At 50.1% G+C, this 19917-nt stretch overlaps 1 protein-coding gene across 2 annotated transcripts; it reads left to right on the top strand.

Annotated features, from left to right (window-relative positions):
- Positions 1 to 187: 187 nt before the first annotated feature.
- ASRGL1 (asparaginase and isoaspartyl peptidase 1) lies at positions 188 to 18734 on the top strand. Of its 2 annotated transcripts, none has more exons than XM_045855064.1 (7): positions 188 to 317; positions 1430 to 1630; positions 6360 to 6502; positions 7938 to 8095; positions 16080 to 16195; positions 16976 to 17086; positions 17507 to 18734. In XM_045855064.1, the coding sequence occupies exons 2-7, from the start codon at positions 1441 to 1443 to the stop codon at positions 17710 to 17712; spliced, it is 924 nt and encodes a 307-aa protein (XP_045711020.1). In that variant the 5' UTR covers positions 188 to 317; positions 1430 to 1440; the 3' UTR covers positions 17713 to 18734. The 2 variants fall into 2 exon arrangements, with proteins under 2 accessions (XP_045711020.1, XP_045711019.1); XM_045855063.1 differs by having other exon boundaries at positions 16077 to 16195.
- The last annotated feature ends 1183 nt before the right edge of the window (positions 18735 to 19917 follow it).

Raw genomic sequence — 19917 nt, 5'->3', positions numbered from 1 at the left:
GAGGTGCGCAGGATCCCACTAAGAATCTCTGCTGGGTGGAGAGACCGCGACGTCCCCCGTCTGGGAGCCACACAACTCCTGTCCAGCCAGAAGCGGAGACCGGGCAGATGTGCGACACTTTGGGCCACCGCCGCAGTCGGAGCTTTACGGTAAATCTGCGCTGTGCGCCTCGCCCTCGTGCGCAGGCGCGGTACCGTTGCACGCAGGGCAGTTGCTAACCCAGCGGTTTTCAGAGCTGCCTCGCAGAGAGCCTGGGCGGTCCAGGTTCCGAGGCCGACGGGGCGGCTTCGCCCATCCTGAAGCCCCCGGCGTCCTCGGTTAGTCGATAGCCCTGCCCTAGCAGCAGCCCGAGCCTGGGGAAGAACCCTCCCTGGAGCCGGTGGTTCGGGGGGGCGCAGATGAGAGAGCACTGCTGGGATGTCAAGGCCAAGGAATGCCCGGGAGCTACGGCTTGAGGGGAACGGGCAGGACCTCAGCGCACAGTTGGCCCCGGAAGTCCATGCCTGTAAAACCGGGACCCGAGGTGGAGCCCGTGGCGCCATTCTGGCATCCCCCCCTGGCCCGTGGCCCAACGTGGATCAGGGACAGCGGTGCTCGGAGAAATTGAGGCCCGCAGGTGCCCCAGGCCTGTGCGGCCTCGGAAGCTCCGGACGCCAGGGGGCGCTCTAGGGTTTTCCTGCAAAGTTCAGACCCAGCCGCCTCTTCTCCCACCAACCCTCTTAGTTTCAAGAAATGGCCCGATTCCACATATAAGTGAGACCATATAATATTTGTCTCCCTCTGACTTGCTTATGTCGCTTAGCGTAGTAATCTCCAGGTCCGTCCATGCTGTCGCACAGGGTAAAAGTTCTATCTTTTTTTTACAGCCCAATAGTATTACATTATGTAAGCGACCACAGTTTTTTTATCCACTCATCTCCTGATGGGCACGTGGGCTGTTTACAGATCTTGACTACCGAAAATAACACGGCTGTGACCATAGGGGTGCATACATCCTTTCTGACTGGTGTTTTTGGATTTTTAGGGTATATCCCCTGAAGTGGCATCGGTGGGTCAAAAGGCAGTTCCATGCAACAGACTGAGAGATTGCGGCCGGGGGGCGGGGGGATTGGATAAAAGATGAAGAGATTGTTAACAGGACTCAGGAAACTAACAATAGGGTGGTGAAGGCCAAGGGAGGGGGCGGGGGGGGGGGCCGGGTGGAGGTGGGTAAAGGCGGGAGTGAAATGGGGGACACCTGTGATAGTGTCAACAATAAAAATTTATAAAACGAAAGAAAGAGAGAGAGAAATTGCCTGAGCTGTAAGCCCTGCCTTCTTCCCGGAGCAGAAGCTGAACCTTGTCCCCAACGGAAACTCCCAAGGAAATTGCGCCCCTCGAGGTTTTCCTGAGCCCTTTGAAAAGACGTTTTCGTCTTCCTGATCGCTAGGGTCCGTCGGCATGAATCCCGTGGTCGTGGTCCACGGTGGCGGAGCCAGCTGTATCTCCAAGGACCGCAAAGAGCGGGTGCGCCAGGGAATCATCCAAGCCGCCACCACGGGGTACAACATCCTAAAGGAGGGAGGGAGCGCGGTTGACGCTGTGGAAGGAGCCGTGACCGTCCTGGAAAATGATCCCGAGTTCAACGCAGGTAAATTTGCAGCGCAACTAACCAGGTTACACTTCTCCCCCAGAATATCAGAACCTTTCTAAAGTGTCAACAAATCCAGTCACCTTTGTGGTAGAACTTAATATGCTTAAGAGGTTTAATTGTTCTCTTATTACCTGTTGGCCAAGTTGCTTTAAGAATTTTTAAACCTTTCCACCCCCTTCTTTTTTCTTTAACCCGCTTCTTAGAATTCACATCCCAAGAGGCTTTTTAATTACATTTTTGGGCGGGGGGGGGGCGGGGAATGGGGATGGACTACATACCGTATACTGTGCCTACTTTAAGTTTTGAAAAATGTGTAAGACACCTGTGTGACCACACCACAATCAAGATTTAAAACATTTCCATCACCCCCAAAAGCTGCTTGGTGCTGCTTCGCAGTTAATCTCCTCTCTAATCCCCAGCACCAGGCACCCACTGATCTGCTTCTGTCACCCTAGTTTAATGTTCATTCTGCAGAATGTCGTGTAGATGCAGTCATGCAGAATGGATTCTCTTGTGTTTGCCTTCTTTCACTCAACTGATCAGAGTAATAATAATCATAACTACTGTGTACCAAACAATGATCTAAGAAATGTGCACGGCTAACTAATTTCATCTGCACCATCGTTTTGCGAGTTAGGTGGAATTGTTATGCTCATCTCTCAGATGAGAAAACTAAGGCACAAAAAGGTTCAGTAACTTGCCGGAAGGCACTCATGTCTGCTTTATTTTAAAGTAGAAAACCTAAAATGTAGGGATTAAAATACTTCTTGGGATTATGCCACCCACCGAACATCTGTCAGGGAAAAGAATTTCAGGAAATCTTAACCAATTAGTCATCAACTCTTTACTATTTGCCCTGTCCCCTTGCCTTTGCTAAGCAGTCTTTAACACTTATGCAAAATTTCGTAAATCAGCCTGACACTAGTATGAGGCATAACTGCATGTTCATGGCTGTTCGTTGAGCCGGAATGCGCCAGATGCTTCCCCTGGCCGGCGGGAGGGGCAGCCTGCTGTTTCAGTGGGACACTCGTTACACTAAAACGCCTGTTAGTCGCTGCCCTCTTGGTGACACACACCACTCACTCACGAAGGCCCTTGATCTGGAGCAGGTGGTTGTGGTTTCCCACCTTCTCTAACAGGATCAGGCTTCTGCGTGAATTAGGGACGTGTGGGTTAGGGAACTCAGCAGCTAGGCCTTGTGACTTTGCTCTGTAACCAGGGCTGCGTCTCCGTTCCGGTTCCCTAGACCTCTGCTATTCAGCATGTGCAGAGTGGAGAGAGTGGGGCTGAAGAGATGAGAGATGGAGGAAGGGGGAGAGGTGGGACTTTTAAGGGCGGACTGCCCCCCCCCTTGACCTCTGTTTCCCCTTCGCTCCCCCCATTCCCCCCCCCCCCCCCCCGGCTGAGGTCAGTACAAACAGTACTCCTGGTAGCCTGCGCTCTAACCCGCTGGGACAACTATTCAGGAGCTTCCTACAGAAGCTGACTCTGGGCAGTGACTGCATTAGGGGTCGGTAATTCGCACAGTGACTCGGCTTATCCCAATGCTTATAAAAACATGGTCTGTGTCTACACTGTATTCACATTTCAATATGGATTTCACTTTAGGTTTAAAGCTTATGTCATAATCACTAGTTTATTAAAATTAGTTTATTTGTTAGAAACCAGCACTGGAAAAAAATGAACTCTTAGTCAGAGTGATAGAAATATTCTGTAAAGACTTTGAATACTGGCAACCAAATAATGATACGTACCCAATGGTAGCCATTATTGGCAACCAAATAATGACCACTTGCTTTCACTGGAGTCGAGCAGTACTTAACACAGAACTTGAACTAGTTACTTTATTCTCCCTAGAATTCAATTGGATTAGCTCTGACAGAGTCTTTGAGAGAACAGGATTTTTATTTATCCACCCTCTCTGAAGTACCAGGTCTAGAATCCACTAATCTAATCCATATCATTTTAATGGGCTTTTTCCAGTGCCATTTTTGCATACAGTAAAATTCCCCCTGTTTCAGTGTACAGTTCCAAGAATGTGATCAAGTCATTCTTAACAAGTTTTTGTATGTGGTGCAAGGTACGTATGAAGGTTCGGTTTCTGCTCCATTGTGCCCAGCACCTGTTGTCGAAAAAGCAGTCCTTTCCCCACTGCCTTGTCCGTTCACCCTTGTTGCAAATGGGTCGTTGGCTTTATGCGCTAGACTCCGTTTCTGGCCTCTGCTCTGTTCCACCGATCCACACGTGCATTCCTTCACCCGCCCCGCCCCGTCTTGACTACTGTGCTTTTATGTTGTCTTAAAATTAGATACTAAGTCTTCCAACTCCGTTGGTTTTTCATGATTGTTTTGGCTGTTCTCGTCTCTTTGCCTTTCCCACCAATTTGAGAATCGCCTTGTCGATTTCTAGCAAAAAAATTCTACCAGGATTCTGATTAGGGGTGTGTTGAATCTGTAGATCAGTATGGAGAGAATTAAAATCTTAGTACTGAGCTCTCCGATTCATGAACACAGTACGTACTTCCACGTCCTTACGTCTTTGATTTCTTCTGTCAGTGTTTTGTGGTTTTCAGCATTCGTATGTTGTTTTTTTTTTGTTAAATTTATACCTAACGACTTCATGTATTGTGATGGTATTGTACATGCTACTTTTTAAAATTTCAATTGCCTAGTTCACTGCTAGTATATGAAACTAGTTGATTTTTACATGCTTATTTGTCATATATGCTTATTTGCATGTATCTTCTTTGCCAGGGTGTCTGTTAAGGTCTTTGACTCATTTTTTTAATCAAGTTCGTTTCTTATTGTTGAGTTCTAAGAGTTTTCTGCACATGTGGATAACAGTCCTGTATCAGGTGCGTCTTTCACAAACGCTTCCTCCCAGGTCGTGGCTCGTCTCTTCAGTCTCTTGACACTGCCTCTCCCAGGGCAAACACTTTCCATTGTAATGAAATCCATCTCGATGTTCTCTTTCGTGGTTCAGCCCTTTGGCGGTGCACCTAAAAAGCCAGACCCAGGGTGGTGCATATTTTCTCCTGTGTTATCGTCTAGGCATTTTATACTTTTTCACTTTACATGCATGTCTGTGATCCACTTTGAGTTCATTTTTCTGAAGAGTATCTGGCCTGGTTTTTTTTACCTGCGGGTGTCCAGTTGTTCCAGCAGCTTTCGTCAAAAAGACTTGTCTTTGCTCCCTTTGATCGCTTTCTCTCCTAAGATTCTGTGCCTCGTCCCAGCGCGTGTGGGTTTTCCCACGGCGCCGACCCGACCTCGGGCACCAGCTCGGTGTCAGCCACATGGCTCGATCCCGACTCCATCTGCATCCCTGCCTTGGTGTTAACGCCATGCAGTACTTTTTGTTTCAGACTTGTTTTTTCCATCTCAAGAAGTTCTCTTTGAACCCTTTTCATATTTTTCTCCACATTCTGGTACATATGGAACAATAGTTATAACAGCTATTTTAACTGCTGCTTTACTAATTCTTATCATTCCTGTCATTTCTAGATCTGTTACCATTGATGGATTTTTTTTTCACTTCTTATTATGGGTCAGATTTTCTAGTTTCTTGGGTGCCTGGTAATTTCTTACTGGACACCAAACACTGAATTTTACCTTGTTAGGAACTGGATATTTTTATAATCCTTTCAATATGCTTTCCCTGGCCAGGTGGCTCAGCTGGTTGGAGTGTCATCCTGTACACCAAAAGGTTGTCGGTTCGATCCCTGAGCAGGGTACATACAGGAGGCACCTGATCGATGTTTCTCTCTCTCTCTCTCTCTCATTCGCTCAAATCAATGAACAGCCCTGGCCAGGTGGCTCAGTTGGTTGGAGCACCCCCGCCATGAACCAAAAGGTTGCAGGTTTAATTCCAGGTCAGGGCACATTGAGTGGGTTGTGTGTTCGGTCCCCGGTTGGGGCACCTGCGAGAGGCAACCAATCAATGATCCTCTCGCACATCTATGTTTCTCTCTCTCTCTTTCCACCTCCCTTCCTTTCTCTCTAAAATCAATAAAAACATATCTTGGGGTGAGGATTAAAAAATAATAAAAATTTTAAAAATGAAATCAATGAGCATATCCTCCGGTGAGGATTAAAAATAATAAGCCCTGGCTGGTGTAGCTCAGTGGATTGAGCGCAGGCTGCGAACCAAAGTGTCGCAGGTTCGATTCCCAGCCAGGGTACATGCCTGGGTTGTAGGCCGTGACCCCCAGCAACTGCACATTGATGTTTCTCTCTCTCTCTCTATCTCCCTCCCTTCCCTCTGTAAAAATAAATAAATAAAATTTAAAAAATAATAATATATATAAATAAATAAATATTCTTGAGCTTTGTTCTTATTCCATTTGTACAGATGAGGAGACAGTCACAAAGAGGTTAAGAATAGCTAGACGCATAGGCATTAACCTAGGCAGAGAACCCGGGAGGAAGGATACTAGTGGTGAAGAGAACAGCATTGCCAAGGGCACAGAGCAATGAGAGCTTACGATACATTCGGGGAAAGCCAGCATTTCAGTAACATGTGGCCAAGGAGAGGAGATGAAGCTGGAAACGTAAGTCAGAAGCCAGGTCAGGAAGGCTTCATACTATCGATTTTACAGGCCATGGGGCACCAAGTCAGATTTTTGTCTCCTCTGGCGATGGACTGCAGGGTGAATTGAAGGAGGCAGCTTAGAGGAAACTCAGAAGCGACTTCTAAATTCGTGCTTTCCACTCCTCTTTGGGTCTAGGCTGTGGCTCCGTCTTGAACGTCAATGGTGAGGTGGAGATGGACGCCAGCATCATGAGCGGGAAAGACCTGTCTTCAGGAGCCGTGTCCGCAGTCCGGTGCATCGCAAATCCCATCAGGCTGGCGCGGCTCGTCATGGAAAAGGTACGTGTGGCCCTCGCACCCTTTCCTACGGCATCGTCACCGCTGTACTTCAGTGACTAAAGGGGACAGACCATACGGAAATGCTTGAGGCCACCCCCCCTAAAACTGTATAAAAGGACAGAAGTAATGTTGACTTTCTCAAATAAGCCAGGATTCTGGCTCTGCAGACAATGTAATTTGACTGGCAGTCCCTGGACCAGTGATTCCTTTGTCTTCATGTCATCGTCCTGTGTTCAGCCTTCTCTCAACACATATAAAACACAGGCGCACTGAACAGTTTTGCTGTTTAATAGCGTATCTTAAATACAAATAGACTAAGTTCTCCAAATTTATGGTCATGTATGTCACATTCCTAGCAATATGCCATCATGGGGCGGGGGGCGGGCGGGGGTTAAATACAAAACTCAGAGCCAGGCTCCTTCCTTCCTCTTTCTTTCTTTCTTTCTTTCTTTCTTTTTTAGATTTTGTTTATTTATTTTTAGAGAGGGGGGAAGGGAGAGAGAAAGAGAGGGAGAGAAACATTATGTGTGGTTGCCTCTCGCACGTCCCTGACTGGGGACCTGGCCCGCAACCCAGGCATGTGCCCCTTCTTGGAATTGAACTAGCGACCCTTTGGTTCGCAGGCCTGCACTCAGTCCACTGAGCCACACCAGCCAGGGCAAAATACAGAACTCAGAGCCAGGCTTCTTTCAACATTCAGAAAAGCAAGCCACTGAAATTTGCATTTTTAAGGCTCACAGTAGGAACAGTTTAAAAGGTTTTTTGTGGTTTTCTTCATTTTTTATTTCATTGATACTTCTTTTTTTTAATATATTTTATTGATTATGCTATTACAGTTGTCCCATTTCCCCCCTTCACTCCCCTCCACCCTGCACACCCTCTCCCACCCACATTCCCCCCCTTTAGTTCATGTCCATGTGTCATAAGTTCTTTAGCTTCTACATTTCCCATACTATTCTTGCCCTCCCCCTATTTTCTACCTACCATCTATGCTACTTATTCTCTGTACCTTTTCCCCCTCTCTCTTCCTCCCTATTGCTAACCCTCCATGTGATCTCCATTTCTGTGCTTCTGTTCCTGTTCTAGTTGTTTGCTTAGTTTCTTTTGGTTTTTGTTTTAGGTGTGGTTGTTAATAATTGTGGGTTTGTTGTCATTTTACTATACATGTTTTAAATTGCCCCGACTGGTGTGTCTCAGTGGGTTGGGTGTTGTTCCACAGACCAATTGCTGGTTTGATTCCTGGTCAGGGCACATGCCTGGGTTGTGGGCCAGGTCCCCAGTTGCGGGTGTGCAAGAGGCAAACAATCAATGTTTCTCTCCCTCTCTTTCTCCCTCCCTCCCCCTCTCTCTAAAAACAAATAAATAAAATCTTTTTAAAAAAAAGGTTTTAACTTTTTCAAAAACTAACCATTTTTCCACTTCTTTCTGGTTCAAGACACCTCACTGCTTCCTGACTGGCCAGGGTGCCACAGAATTCGCAGCCGCCATGGGGATCCCGGCGGTTCCTGGGGAGCAGCTGGTAACAGAGAGAAACGTCAGGCACCTGCAGAAAGAGAAGCAAGAGAAAGCTGCTCAGAAACCACACCAGCAAATGTAAGTGCCCTCCGCGGCGCACAGCGGGGCGTCATTCAAGTGTGAAAGTTTGACAAGTACATGATTATTTGCATTTCTTAAGTAAGTCAAATATCACGTGGCAGTTCGTTGTTTGAGCACAATAATGCACTCTAAGTATGGGGAGACTGCTCTTTTGATTCTTACATTTAACCCCCGTGTATTACTCCTATGAGGAGTGACTCAGACTAAGCTAACAGAGTTCCTTCTCCAACATGACTCAACAGAGGAATGCCTGGTGTTGATGAGTGAACCCTCCGAGTGCTTCTTGATGAGTTTGTCACCTTGAGTTGACTAAACAGGCTCCCTGGCGTCGTGCACCCCAGGAGCCCTTTCACAGTGGGGAGAAACCAGTGCCGCTCTTGGGGGTTCGGGTTAACCATGCGTTCTGAACTGCGGTTTTCTGTGGTGCAGGGGTCAGGATCCCAAATAAAACTCCCCTTATTTAAACCAAAATCTGAAAAATATAATTTGAATATGGCCTGGGAGTTTATAGTGAAATATAGCCTGTTAACTTTGCATACTTTTTTAGAGTTGTACTATTTAACCATATACTTCAGTATCACCTGGGGAGCTTTTCCAAAACAAACATAGCTGGGCTCTTTCCCTGAAAAATCTAGTTGAATAGATCGGAGGTCGAGAGGCCAGGCAGGTGTATTAGGAGAAAGTTGCCCAGGTTGAGAAGGTGCTTCCCGAGACTGGCCCTCTGCTGGTAGCTGGTGAGAGCCCCGCCTAGCCTGCTGCTGTGTCTGCAGGCTGGAGCGGCAGCAGTGGGCTTACTCATTCAGTGGTCCGTGGACATCCCACAGACGTTGCCGCAACGTCTCCCAAACACTGTACAACAACACACGTCTCCACCAGCCCGTACTGCTCTTAGGTAACAGCAAGAAGGGCTTCTGCCCCGCGCCCTGCACATGGGAGCACCCTCGTGTCATAGCTACGCAGAACAGCTGGTTGGTTACAGGTGCCGGGGCACCTCTGGCACCCAGCGCCGGCACAGCATCGCCCACCCCATCATCCGCTCATGTGACTGACACCATTCAGCCCCCAGGGAAATGCTTCCGTGCGTCTCCTGCTCTGTGTCACCGAAGCAAAGAGCCCCTGAGTCTCACGATTTGTAGACTGTCCCACTGCAGGTATCAGGGGTGGGCACAGCTGTGGAGTGTGGGAGACAGTCGAACAGCAGGAGAAAAGGCAAGTTCCTCACTTGTCAAATAAATTCTTGCATGACCAAGTATTGTTCCTCCATAGCACCAAATGTCCGTTGTCTTCCCTTTCTCCCCGTTGAGGCTCGGGGTCCTGGGGTGTTCATGAGTCAGGGCAGTATCTGCAAGCCTTGCTCGTGACGGCTGATTCCTGCCACTCTGACCTTTGTACGTGTGTGTAGGTCTACACTGGCACTGTCCACTACAAGTATGAGCGCCATGTTTTTAAAAAGTAAAGAACCCTGGCTGGTGTAGCTCAGTGGATTGAGCACCGGCCTGTGAACCAAAGGGTTGTCGGTTCAACTCCCAGTCGGGGCACATGCCTGGGTTGCAGGCCAGGTCCCCAATAGGGGGCTTGTGAGAGGCAACCACACATTAACGTTTCTCTCCCTCTCTTTCTCCCTCCCTTCCCCTCTCTCTGAAGATGAATAAATAAAATCTCTTTTAAAGAAGTAAGAAGAGGTGAAATTAACTATATTTGACCCATTGTGTCCAAAATATTATCTCAACATGGAATCAACATAAGAAATTATTTGAGATAGTTTATCTCCTTGTTTCATACTAAATCTTCAAACCCTGGTGTGTACTGCACACTTACAGCGGGCCTCCCCTCACCCTACCCCTGGTCACCCCGTGTCCGGGGCTCAGCACCACAGCAGCGAGCGCCTGCTGGGCCGCACGCACGGTGCAGCTCTGGACCACCTGCGGGGAGAACCAGCTCTTTAGGTCGGCAATGAAATGGACACTGAATATGAGAATTAGGAATGGTTTTATTCTTATAAAATTATTGAAAAGATTTAGTTAAATGTTCAAAAGTATAAAGTTAACATTTTCAGCTTTTAAATAATTTTGATATTAACATTATCGTAATTCATGGTTTGACTAACAGTAATAGATAATTCTGCATAGTTTGGGGAAAGCTAACTTTTTGAAATTATATCTGCAACTTTTTTCCATTTTTTGCTCACTCTTTTTTATGAAAATATATTCTAACTTGACCCATTCAGTATAATTACATCTCATTTTTTAATCTCTAGATGATTAAAAATGAGTGAGAGTCTTGAGAACTTGATAGAAAAAGAATACTAAAGTGGAGCTCACAAAAAAAAAAGAAGAAGTAAAAAATCTTGAAGAAGCAGTCTGCTTGCATTTTTGGAAACAAAACAGTAAAAGTAAGCACTCTTCTTCCAGGACGACCCACATAAAATTTGCAGACGGGACATTACAAATTTTTTGTTCAGTGGAGATTTAATTACTCATCAAAACAATGAAAATTAGTAACAATATTGTTCTCTCCAAATCCACAGCCTGAACAGCTCAGCTGAAATCCCTGAAACATCATGTCCGTTACTAGAGGAGGATCTAATTGCTAGTGGCAGAGACTCACGCACAGGAAAGGACATGGGGAGGCCCTAGCACTGGGGGGCAGGCTGAATAAACAACCGGCAACTGATAACACTGGGAAAATGGTACCAAACATCGGGGTAACGGCCTTGGGGGAACAATACTATGTGTCCAGTGTTAGCCACACCTCATGATGCTTTTTGCGCATTTTCGCGCTGCCATCAACACAGTGTTTACAAGAAACAGTGGAAATTTTCTAGGTTCAGTAACAATTATTTCAACATTTGATAAAATGCCAAACGTAATTACGACAAATAATGAATCTAATGATTACTATCTAGACTACAGAATACAGAATCATTTAATGGGTAATAAGTGAAAGATGAAACCACACATAAAATTTTTTATTTTTTAAAAAAGATTTTTATTTATTTATTTTTGGAGAGAGGGGAAGGGAGGAAAAAAAGAGAGGGAGAGAAACATCAATGTGTGGTTGCCTCTGGTGCGCCCCCTACTGGGCATGTGCCCTGGCTGGGAATCCAACTGGCAACTCTGGTTCACAAGCCAGCACTCAGTCCACTGAGCCAGTCCAGCCAGGGCACATGCAAAATGTTTTCAATACTCAGTTCAACTAGAATGTTCCATGGTGAGAAGACATGTTGAACAACTAACATTATATGCATCGTTCCACTGCCCAAAGAAAAAAAAACAAGTCTAAATCAATGTTTTGAATGAAGAGAAGAATTGGGAAGAATTTTTTTTATCTTAGACTAAAGTTAATTTTTAAAACTATCGAAAGCAAGCCTATGACAATGGAGCTAATGTGGTTGGTAATTAAAAGGCCCGTAAGCATGAAGTTTGTCCCAGAACCATCTACGTGACGCAGACGGCTCACGGTTTGAGTTCTTCCAGGAGACGTGCCCTCGGCGGCGGCAAACCGAGCAGTGGAGGGGATGCGGGACCGCGAAGGGCCTGGCCCAAGGTCTTCCCGGTCTGCCCAAAGACGGAGCAGCTCGGTTAGACTCACGTCCGGCCTTGTCATGAATCTCAGACGTGTGGTGGGAGGACCAGCTAAATGCTGTTGAAGTAGAATAATTTAATTTTGATCAAAACTGAAAAAATTTTGATCAAAACCACAGGAGATTCTCAAAGAACAAATTATTGACTCTAACAGAAAGTGAAGTTTTGAATCCATGCAGTTACTTAGATTCTACAGTTACTTAATTTGAACTGTTCGTTTCTATTGATAAGCTTAACAAAAGCTTTGAAAAACATCTGCTGGCTGTTTCATTTTCAAAAGGATTAAAAATATTTTTTTAAGTTTAAAGAAACCAAACCAAAACTGCCCGTGAAATAAATATGCAAGAAAAATGACATTCCAATAAAAATACAAGGAAACTGAAACAAGGAAACAAAAACATTGGCCCGACTTGGAGAAGATTCGAGCACAAATAATCCTGAAACCAGTTTCTACAGAGGCTGTTTTCCTCTTCATTATGTATCAGAGCGCAGCATCATTTGAAGAGAGTTTTGAAGAAAACTGAACAGCATACTTGCAGTTTTCTTTATAGTATACGAGCACTGAAGTGTGGAAGAACTTAAGATCTTCTACGTGGCTCTAAATCTTGAGAGATGATGAAAATGACAACCGTAAGTGATTGTGAAATGTGAGGTCAATGCAATAGTGGTCTCTTCCATGACCACATATCCCATGTGATCCCATGCGGCACGTGAGCGGGTGATATCAAAGCCAGGGTCCATTTCCAAACCTACGTATCGCTTTAAGAATTCCGTTGAAAATTCCAGTTGCTACTGCCTCCGCAGAGTGATGCTGCTCCAAACTGAAACTCATTAAAAACTTGCTAAGAACAACAATGACTCAAGGAAAGTTGTCTTATTTGGTACTTCCTGTATAGAGTGTGCATGTACGGGAATGTTAATTAGGAGAACATAATCAGTATAAAGCAAGGAAAGTGAATTTTGTGGAATAAATACACAAGTTATGTATCGTGTGTGTACGTGTGTGTGTGTGTGTTTTCACTCACCCAGCAGATCAACAGAGGACTCAGATGTGGACAATACTAATTAAGTCATCGTCAGTAGTTTGTTGACTTTCAGTCACGTGAAAACCATAGCTTTACTATACAGGGTCCGGCAGAAGTAGCGCCACAGAGTATGGCTGGTGGGTGTGTGAATGCCCCGCACGAGATGGACAGCAATGTGAACATTTCACCTGAAATGCCATGTGGTGTGCCTGAGAGTGATATTGTTATGCTACAGAATTACACACGTATGATTTTGTAATAAAAGATTTTTATGTGATAAAAAGGGGGCATTATTTGTGCCAGACCCTGTATTTTTGATTTCTGGATATGGACTTTGTATCCTGCTGTTTTGCCAAATTCATTTATGAGGTCGAGCAGTTTTTTGGCCAAGTCTATAGGGTTGTCTATGTACACTATCATGTCATCTGCAAACAGTGACAGTTTTGTTTCCTCCTTTCCAATTTGGATGCCTTTTATTTCCTTTTCTTGTCTGATCGCTGTGGCTAAAACTTCCAATACTGTGTTGAATAGAAGTGGTGAGAGTGGACAACCTTGTCTTATTCCTGATCTTAGTGTGAAAGCAGACCCTGTATTTTTAAGGTGCATTTATCACCCTAAAATACTAGAACACATTTATAACTTCCAAATATCAAACATGAAATGTTGGCCTCCATCTGTATTGTATGCTTGCCTTGACCCCTGCCCAGTGCTGGGCGTGGGCCTGCCACCAGCAAGGGCTGCCAGCACCCCCTTCCTCATCTCACACAGGAAGGATGACACTGTCACCTTAAATTGGCTCTTCCCAGACTGAACAGCCCAGTGTTCCGCATTTGTCAAGGGCCGTTCCTTGCCGGGAGTTTGCACGTTTTGTACTGTGATTATTTTTCTCTTTAGTTGTTTTGTCTCCTTATCAGTCTTAAGCCTGTCTGGTCTGTGTCAAATTTCCCCCAGATCTGTAGTCGTTAATCTTGCTTTTACTTTGCTGATGGCGTTTTGCCATGTGTCAGCTTTCATTTCCTGTCATCGAGTGCGCGCACTACCTTTTCTTGTGCAGGTCGTGAGGCTAGAAACGTAGAAGGATCCCCCGTGCTGAGACAGGAGCCACCTAGATTTTCTAGAAGAATGTTGTTTTACTTTTTAGATTCAGGTCGTCAGCTATCTGGAGTTGGTTTTTGTGACTGGGCTCCTGTTTACTTCTAAACAGAATGCCGAGTCTCCCTGTCTAGCCCCCGGACGCCCGACTATGTCTAGCGCAATTCAGACGCTCCCTGATGGCCTGGCAGGTGCCTCAGTCTGGTGTCCAAAACTGAACTTTTTATCCACCCCCCACCCACCCGCCCTCCACTCCACACACACCAACAACAAAACAAAACACCTGTCCCTAATGATCTCCAACGTTGCCACCAGTGCTTCTTGCAGCCTTTCAGCTCTGGAGCCCGAAAGCCTTGGAGTTGCTCTCACGTCTAGTGCGCCTGCACATCCCCCCACTCACCCTTCATTGTCCCAAGCCCAGCCTACTTCTCACCTTCTCCACTGAAACCACCCCCACAGACCGCCGTCTGTCCCCCCTCTTATCTCCCTCAGTCACACACACCAACCACAGTGGTTGTTAAGATAACCTTTTGCAGGAGCAGAGCACGCATGCAGAAGTGCGTAAGCCACACGCGCACCGTGGTGCATTTTCAGAGTGGACACCCCGTGGGCTCAGCGCTCAGAGCAGGAAATAGAGCATTGCAGAAGCCACACACCTGCCCCCAGTCCCTTCCCTTCACTGCCTGCCCTCCAGGTGGGTCAGCACTGGGAGCCCTCCTCTCGTTTCCAGGTTGTGGCGATACAATAGCACTGCTGTGAACACGCGGTGCCCTTGGTGAGCGGGGTGGCACATTTCTTTGTTGTTCTATTACTGTTGTTCCAGTTCTTCCCCCGTTGCTCTCCCCTACCACCTTCCATCCCATGTTCCCACATGTATAAAGGACCCATGGGCATGGACAACAGGGTGGGGGTTGGCTGTGGGAGCACAACATTGCTCTCGGACAGAAATGTAGGAGTGTAATCGCTGAGTGGGCTTTGGTAGGCGCCGCCGGGTGGTCTCCCAGGGGGCTGTGGCCGTTCACCTTTCTGGCGCTGGAGGGAGAACTCCAGCCCTTGCACAGCCTTGCCCACGCTCGACACCAAGCCTTTCGTTTCGGCCATTCCGAAACAGAATGGTGGTGGTGGGAATGCGATTCCTTCTCAAACGCAGCTCACGTGGTGACCTATCTCGGCTCAAGCTCGCCAGTGTCTTCCCACGTCACTCCGTGGGGGCCTTACAGTGGCCCGTAAGCAGGATGACGACAGGATTTTGTGCTCAAACTGGAACTTAAACTCTGAGAGTGAAGGGGCACTGCTGAGCCAGGGCAACGGGCGCGAGTTGTCTGTTGGTCACGGGGTCCCCAGGCTGTGCGGTCACCGCCTCCCCCGCCCCGCCCCCGTCACAGCCGTGGCGGTCTGGCTGCTGCACTCTCTCCCTCGCTTTGTTCTCTGCGACCACAGTGGCCTCCTTGAGACTCCGTGACGTGAGCGGTCACGCTCCTGGCCCTGCCCCAGGGCACACTTCCTTCCGAGAGGCCCAGCCCCACCGTCGCGCTCCCCAGATGCCGCTGCAGCCGTCTTAGTCTCTGTTGCTCTTCCACACAACCCAGCAATTTCGTGGCTCTGTTACCCTCTGGCCCGAGCAGCCCCGTGGGAGCAGGAACGTTGTCCCCGCAGCTCACAGCTGTGTCCCAGCACTTACAAACGTGCCTCGAATGTCACTCACCACGGAATCTGGGTGGCAGGCAGAGGGCTGACACTCAGTGTCTTCAACTTTTCTACCTGAAGATGTAAAACAGAATGGTAGGGGGAAGTTACCTTTTTTCACCTTTACGGCCAGCCTCGGAAATAGGCAAAGTGAGGTCCGATGGGCAGCATCAGCGTCCCCTGGGAGGCTGTCCCACCCCAGATCTACCGACTCGGGGTCTCGGGGCGGGGGGGGGGCAGGGAGCCGGAGACTTCTGTGCACACCCGGGTGGGAGACGCACTCGGCCGCCTTCACCGCCGTGTTGCAGGCGGGGTAATGAGACTACACTGAGGCTCACAGCCCGCGGATGGCTGGCGCGGCCGGGCCGAGGTCCCCTTCACGCGGAGGTCCCCTTCACGCGGAGGTCTGAAGACGTGTCTGCAACCCCGCTGACTTGTCGAGCACGAAGCCGACAGCCGAGGCCCGCCATTCCCGCGAGTCCAGAATGCCGGGACCGAAACGTGTCACGTGTGCTTCTCTCGTGGATGGGGCCCAGGCTGCGTTGCTCCTCCTCCTCCACCTGTCACTTTTTGTCTCCTTATTTTTGGCAGAAGCTTGGGAACCGTGGGAGCCGTCGCCCTGGACTGCACGGGGAATGTGGCTTACGCAACCTCGACGGGGGGCATCGTGAACAAAATGGTCGGCCGTGTGGGGGACACACCGTGCGTAGGTACTCCTGGCGGGGGGCTCCCGCCCCCTCCTTCCCTGTCACCAAGTCCCCGCTCTCTGCTCTTCCCGTCTCCTCTTTCCTCATGTCTTGTTCCTCCCGGTGGCAGCTTCAGAATTTCTGGCAGCGGCAGCCGGGTGGGGAGGTGCTGCCGCACGTCCCGCGGGCACTCTGTCTGTCCTCGGCCACGTGACTTGAGGGGTCGCCCCCAAGCTACCCGCAGTGTCTCTTCCTTCTCTGTAGCTCCAGTTTCAGGGCCCACAGACTTGGTCCCAGAGGGTTAAATACACAAAACCTCTCCCCAGGCGTGGGTGCAAATGAAGGAGCTAAGAAAGCTGAGAATTTAAGGTTGCAGTTATGACACGTGCATGGCACGGAAGTGACGCACTGCTACTGCAGAAATGTTACAGGTTGAAAGGTTCTTTGCGTTAGGGTTGAAGCGGATCCTGGCTAACTCCCAGGAGCGGGCGAGGGGTGGGGGTGGGGGTGGGGTGGTTGTGCGAGTCCCCACCTGGGGAAGACCAGAGGTTCGGGGCACAGGAGGAGCCGTCCCGGAGCGGCTGCCCCGTGGAAGGTCAGGCCTACAGCCCCCCGCCCGCCCCGGCGCCCCTCGTCCTCCTGACTCCAGGGCAGCACACGGTGCTTGCCAGTCCACCGCTGCATCCCAAGACCTTTGTGTACACGCTGGTGCTCCTTGGGATGGAACATTTACGTAGCGCTAGACGTGCAACACGCATTCGAATCTCTTCACTGTTACTCAGAACCATCTCCTTCCCTGGGCAGGATCCGGAGGTTATGCTGACAACGGCATCGGAGCCGTTTCAACAACGGGGCACGGGGAGAGCATCCTGAAGGTGAACCTGGCCAGACTCACACTCTTCCACGTAGAGCAAGGTACGGGGAACAAGTGCGTCTGTCTCGCTGTTTGTAAATCGATGGCAAAGCCCCCGAAACCCTCCCTCCTTCGCTGCGGGTGTTGCTTTCGGGGGAACACCGTCTCGCCTCTTTCCCGCCCGCTGTTGGGACAGGAGCTGGACTAGGAGAGCGTGAAGAGCACTGCCTGCCGCACGTCCAGGCCGGTGGGGAGGCTTGGAGCCTGGGCCCCAAGAAAGGGCAGCCTGCCAGGGCTGGGGCCAGGCCCGCCTCGGGGCCAGGAGGGCCGTGGGCGGTGCGGGTCCTGCCCGGAGCCCTCCAGCAGAGATCGCCGACCGGGAATCTCTGTCGCCTCACTGTGGTTCTCCACGCTGCAGATGACTTGTCCATCAGATTCCTACAAAAGTGACGTGTCACTTCTCAGTGTTTCCTTATTTCCAGGAAAGACACTGGAAGAGGCTGCTGAGATGTCGTTGGATTATATGAAGTGCAAGGTCAAAGGTTTGGGTGGCGTCATCGTGGTCAGCAAAGCAGGGGACTGGGCAGTGAAGTGGACCTCCGCGGCCATGCCCTGGGCGGCTGCCAAGGACGGCAAGCTGCACTCGGGCATCGATCTCAGCGAGACCAGCGTCATCGACCTGCCCTAGGCCCCCGGAAGGTTGTGTTCTAACGCCAGCCTGCAGGACAAGTACGGTTTCCCGGTGTGGAGACTCCGCTTAATCAATTAGAGCTAGAAATGGAAAAATTCTACAGTCTGTCACTCGTTTTGTTGCCTTGATCAATGAGTACCTGAGTGTTTGGTGCAGGGTGGATTCCACAGTGATGAGAGAAATGCCTGTAGGAGGCCCAGTGTAAGACTGGGCCTCTCCCATAACCCACTGTCCTAGGCTGGAGAGAAAAAATGACGCGATCTTGACCCAACTGGGCGCAGGGAGCGCCCTTGGAATTGGGAGGCCTGCCCCCGCAGTGCCCCTCCCCCCCACTCTCTTGGTTGCACTTTCCACCAGGACCCCTGGGGAGGCCCAGGTGGGAAGGAGAGAGTGGGGGAGGGGCCTGAAAGAGGCGGGGCGGCAGCGCTAAGGGGCGGAGTCTGGCGGAGCAGCGGGAGGTCGCAGCGTCCCCTGGACTCAGAACGAAGTTGGGTGGAAGCCGCTGTGAGAGGGTGAGTTGATTTTCCTGAGAAAGTTCAGATCTTCTCTGGCTTACTAATAGAGACATGTCCAGATAAGGGCCCTCTGGTAGCCGCAGCTCCCTAATCCGTGGGTGAGGGTGATAATGCAGACAGCGGATGGCGCTCCTTCAAATCCCAGCATTCTCTTGGGCTCGCACTAGAGCCGTGGGCTGGCGACCTCTCCGCCTCTCCTGAGACAGGGAGGGCGACTGCTGCGGAGAGGACAGTGTGACGGTGACTGGCCATGCTGCGGCCCCCACCCCCGCACGGGGCGCGAGTGCCCTGCGGTCAGGTCAGCGTGGTGAAGAATGTGGTGTCCTTGGCAGGTGGGCGGACAGTGGGGGGTCCCCATCAACCTCCCTTCACTCTGGAGCCGCGTTTCTGCTGTGCCGTATCTGCTCCTCTTTCTAATCTGTCAGGGCTGACCTTCTTTCTGGAAAGAAATTGCTTAACCTTCAATTCCATGTGCCTCTAATAAAATGTATTTTGAAAGAGTAACTGTGGTTAGGAGTCACTGTTGACAAAGACCGGAGTGTGTGCGGGCGCCCCCTTGGCCTGGCGGCGCAGAGAGGTGCCCAGGGAAAGGCCCCGTGAGGTGAGGGGTGTGCAGATCACTGTGAAGGCCAGAGGAAAGGAAAGAGTTGCTCAGTGTCTGTCCTGAGGGTCCCGCGGACATGTGTGGACGCTGGCCCAGCCCGGGAGGGGGTCTCCAGGTCTACCGCCTCGACAGCCTCAGCACGCAGCGCCTGCCTGCCAGAAACGAGGGTTTTGTTAGCGGGCGTATTCGTTTGCTAAGCCGCCAACGATGAGCGTTCACCGGCAGCGGCTCACACACAGTTATTCTGTCCCAGCTCTGGCGGCCGGGAGTCCACGAGGAAGGTGTCAGCAGGTTGGGCTTCCCCTGAGGCCTCTCTGCGGGCCTTGCAGGCGGCCGCCTTCGCCCCCTGTGCTCCCGTGGCCTCTCCTTCGAATGCACTGCGGCCAAATGTCCCTTCTTTTACGGACGCGGTCGGACTCAGGGTGGGCCCGCTGAGCGGCCTCACTCGAGCTCCGTCACCCTCCAGAGGCCCCGCCTGCAAATGCAGTCGGGGCTGGGGCTTCAGCAGCACACGGGTGTTGAGGGGGCACTGTGCAGCCACCCCAGGAGGCAAAGCAGAATCGCTTTAGGGCAGGGGCCGCTGGCCTCCCTCCTCTCCGTGGGCACCACCCACATTACCGCCTGAGCCCCGCCTCCTGTCTCCCCAACCCACTGCACCCCCACCCCAGTCCCTGGAAAAATTGTCTTCCATGAAACCAGTCCCTGGTGCCAACAAGGTTGGGGGCAGATGCTTTAGGGGTTGGGAAAGGAGAGTCTCTTTGGAGAAGATAACGACCACGGAGTAGAAAAGGGGAAAGGCGGGAAAGAAGGGAGGATGGGCTAGTGGAACGACCTGATTTGCGCTCATCAGCCTGGCCATTCCCAAGGGGAGTGACTCCAGGTACCAGGGGCTGCAGGAGGCTGCGTTTGCGGTGCCCCTGACCTCCTTGGCCAAGCAGCCCCACTAGGTCTGCACGTGGGCAGCCCCTTCGTGCAAGCCAAGGTGCTCGCCCCGGGCCCTGAGTCTGTGAAAAGTCGCCTCCACCAGCCTGGGAGTTGCATAAGCAGAGACCATGCCTGGGTCCCTCTGCCCCACGCTTTGTC

The sequence above is a fragment of the Phyllostomus hastatus genome, unplaced genomic scaffold, assembly GCF_019186645.2.
Source record: "Phyllostomus hastatus isolate PE091 unplaced genomic scaffold, TTU_PhHast_1.1 phas_scaffold_11, whole genome shotgun sequence".
Taxonomy (NCBI): Eukaryota; Metazoa; Chordata; class Mammalia; order Chiroptera; family Phyllostomidae; genus Phyllostomus; species Phyllostomus hastatus.
The sequence above is the reverse complement of the archived record's forward strand: the minus strand, read 5'-3'. Positions and strand labels throughout refer to the sequence as shown.

Bases quoted from the DNA above. Each gene is read 5' to 3' on its own strand.
- ASRGL1 (XM_045855063.1), top strand. From the start codon at position 1,441: ATGAATCCCGTGGTCGTGGTCCACGGTGGCGGAGCCAGCTGTATCTCC. The intron at 1,631-6,359 runs GTAAATTTGCAG...CTTTGGGTCTAG, and splicing joins TGATCCCGAGTTCAACGCAG to GCTGTGGCTCCGTCTTGAAC. The intron at 6,503-7,937 runs GTACGTGTGGCC...TTCTGGTTCAAG, and splicing joins CGCGGCTCGTCATGGAAAAG to ACACCTCACTGCTTCCTGAC.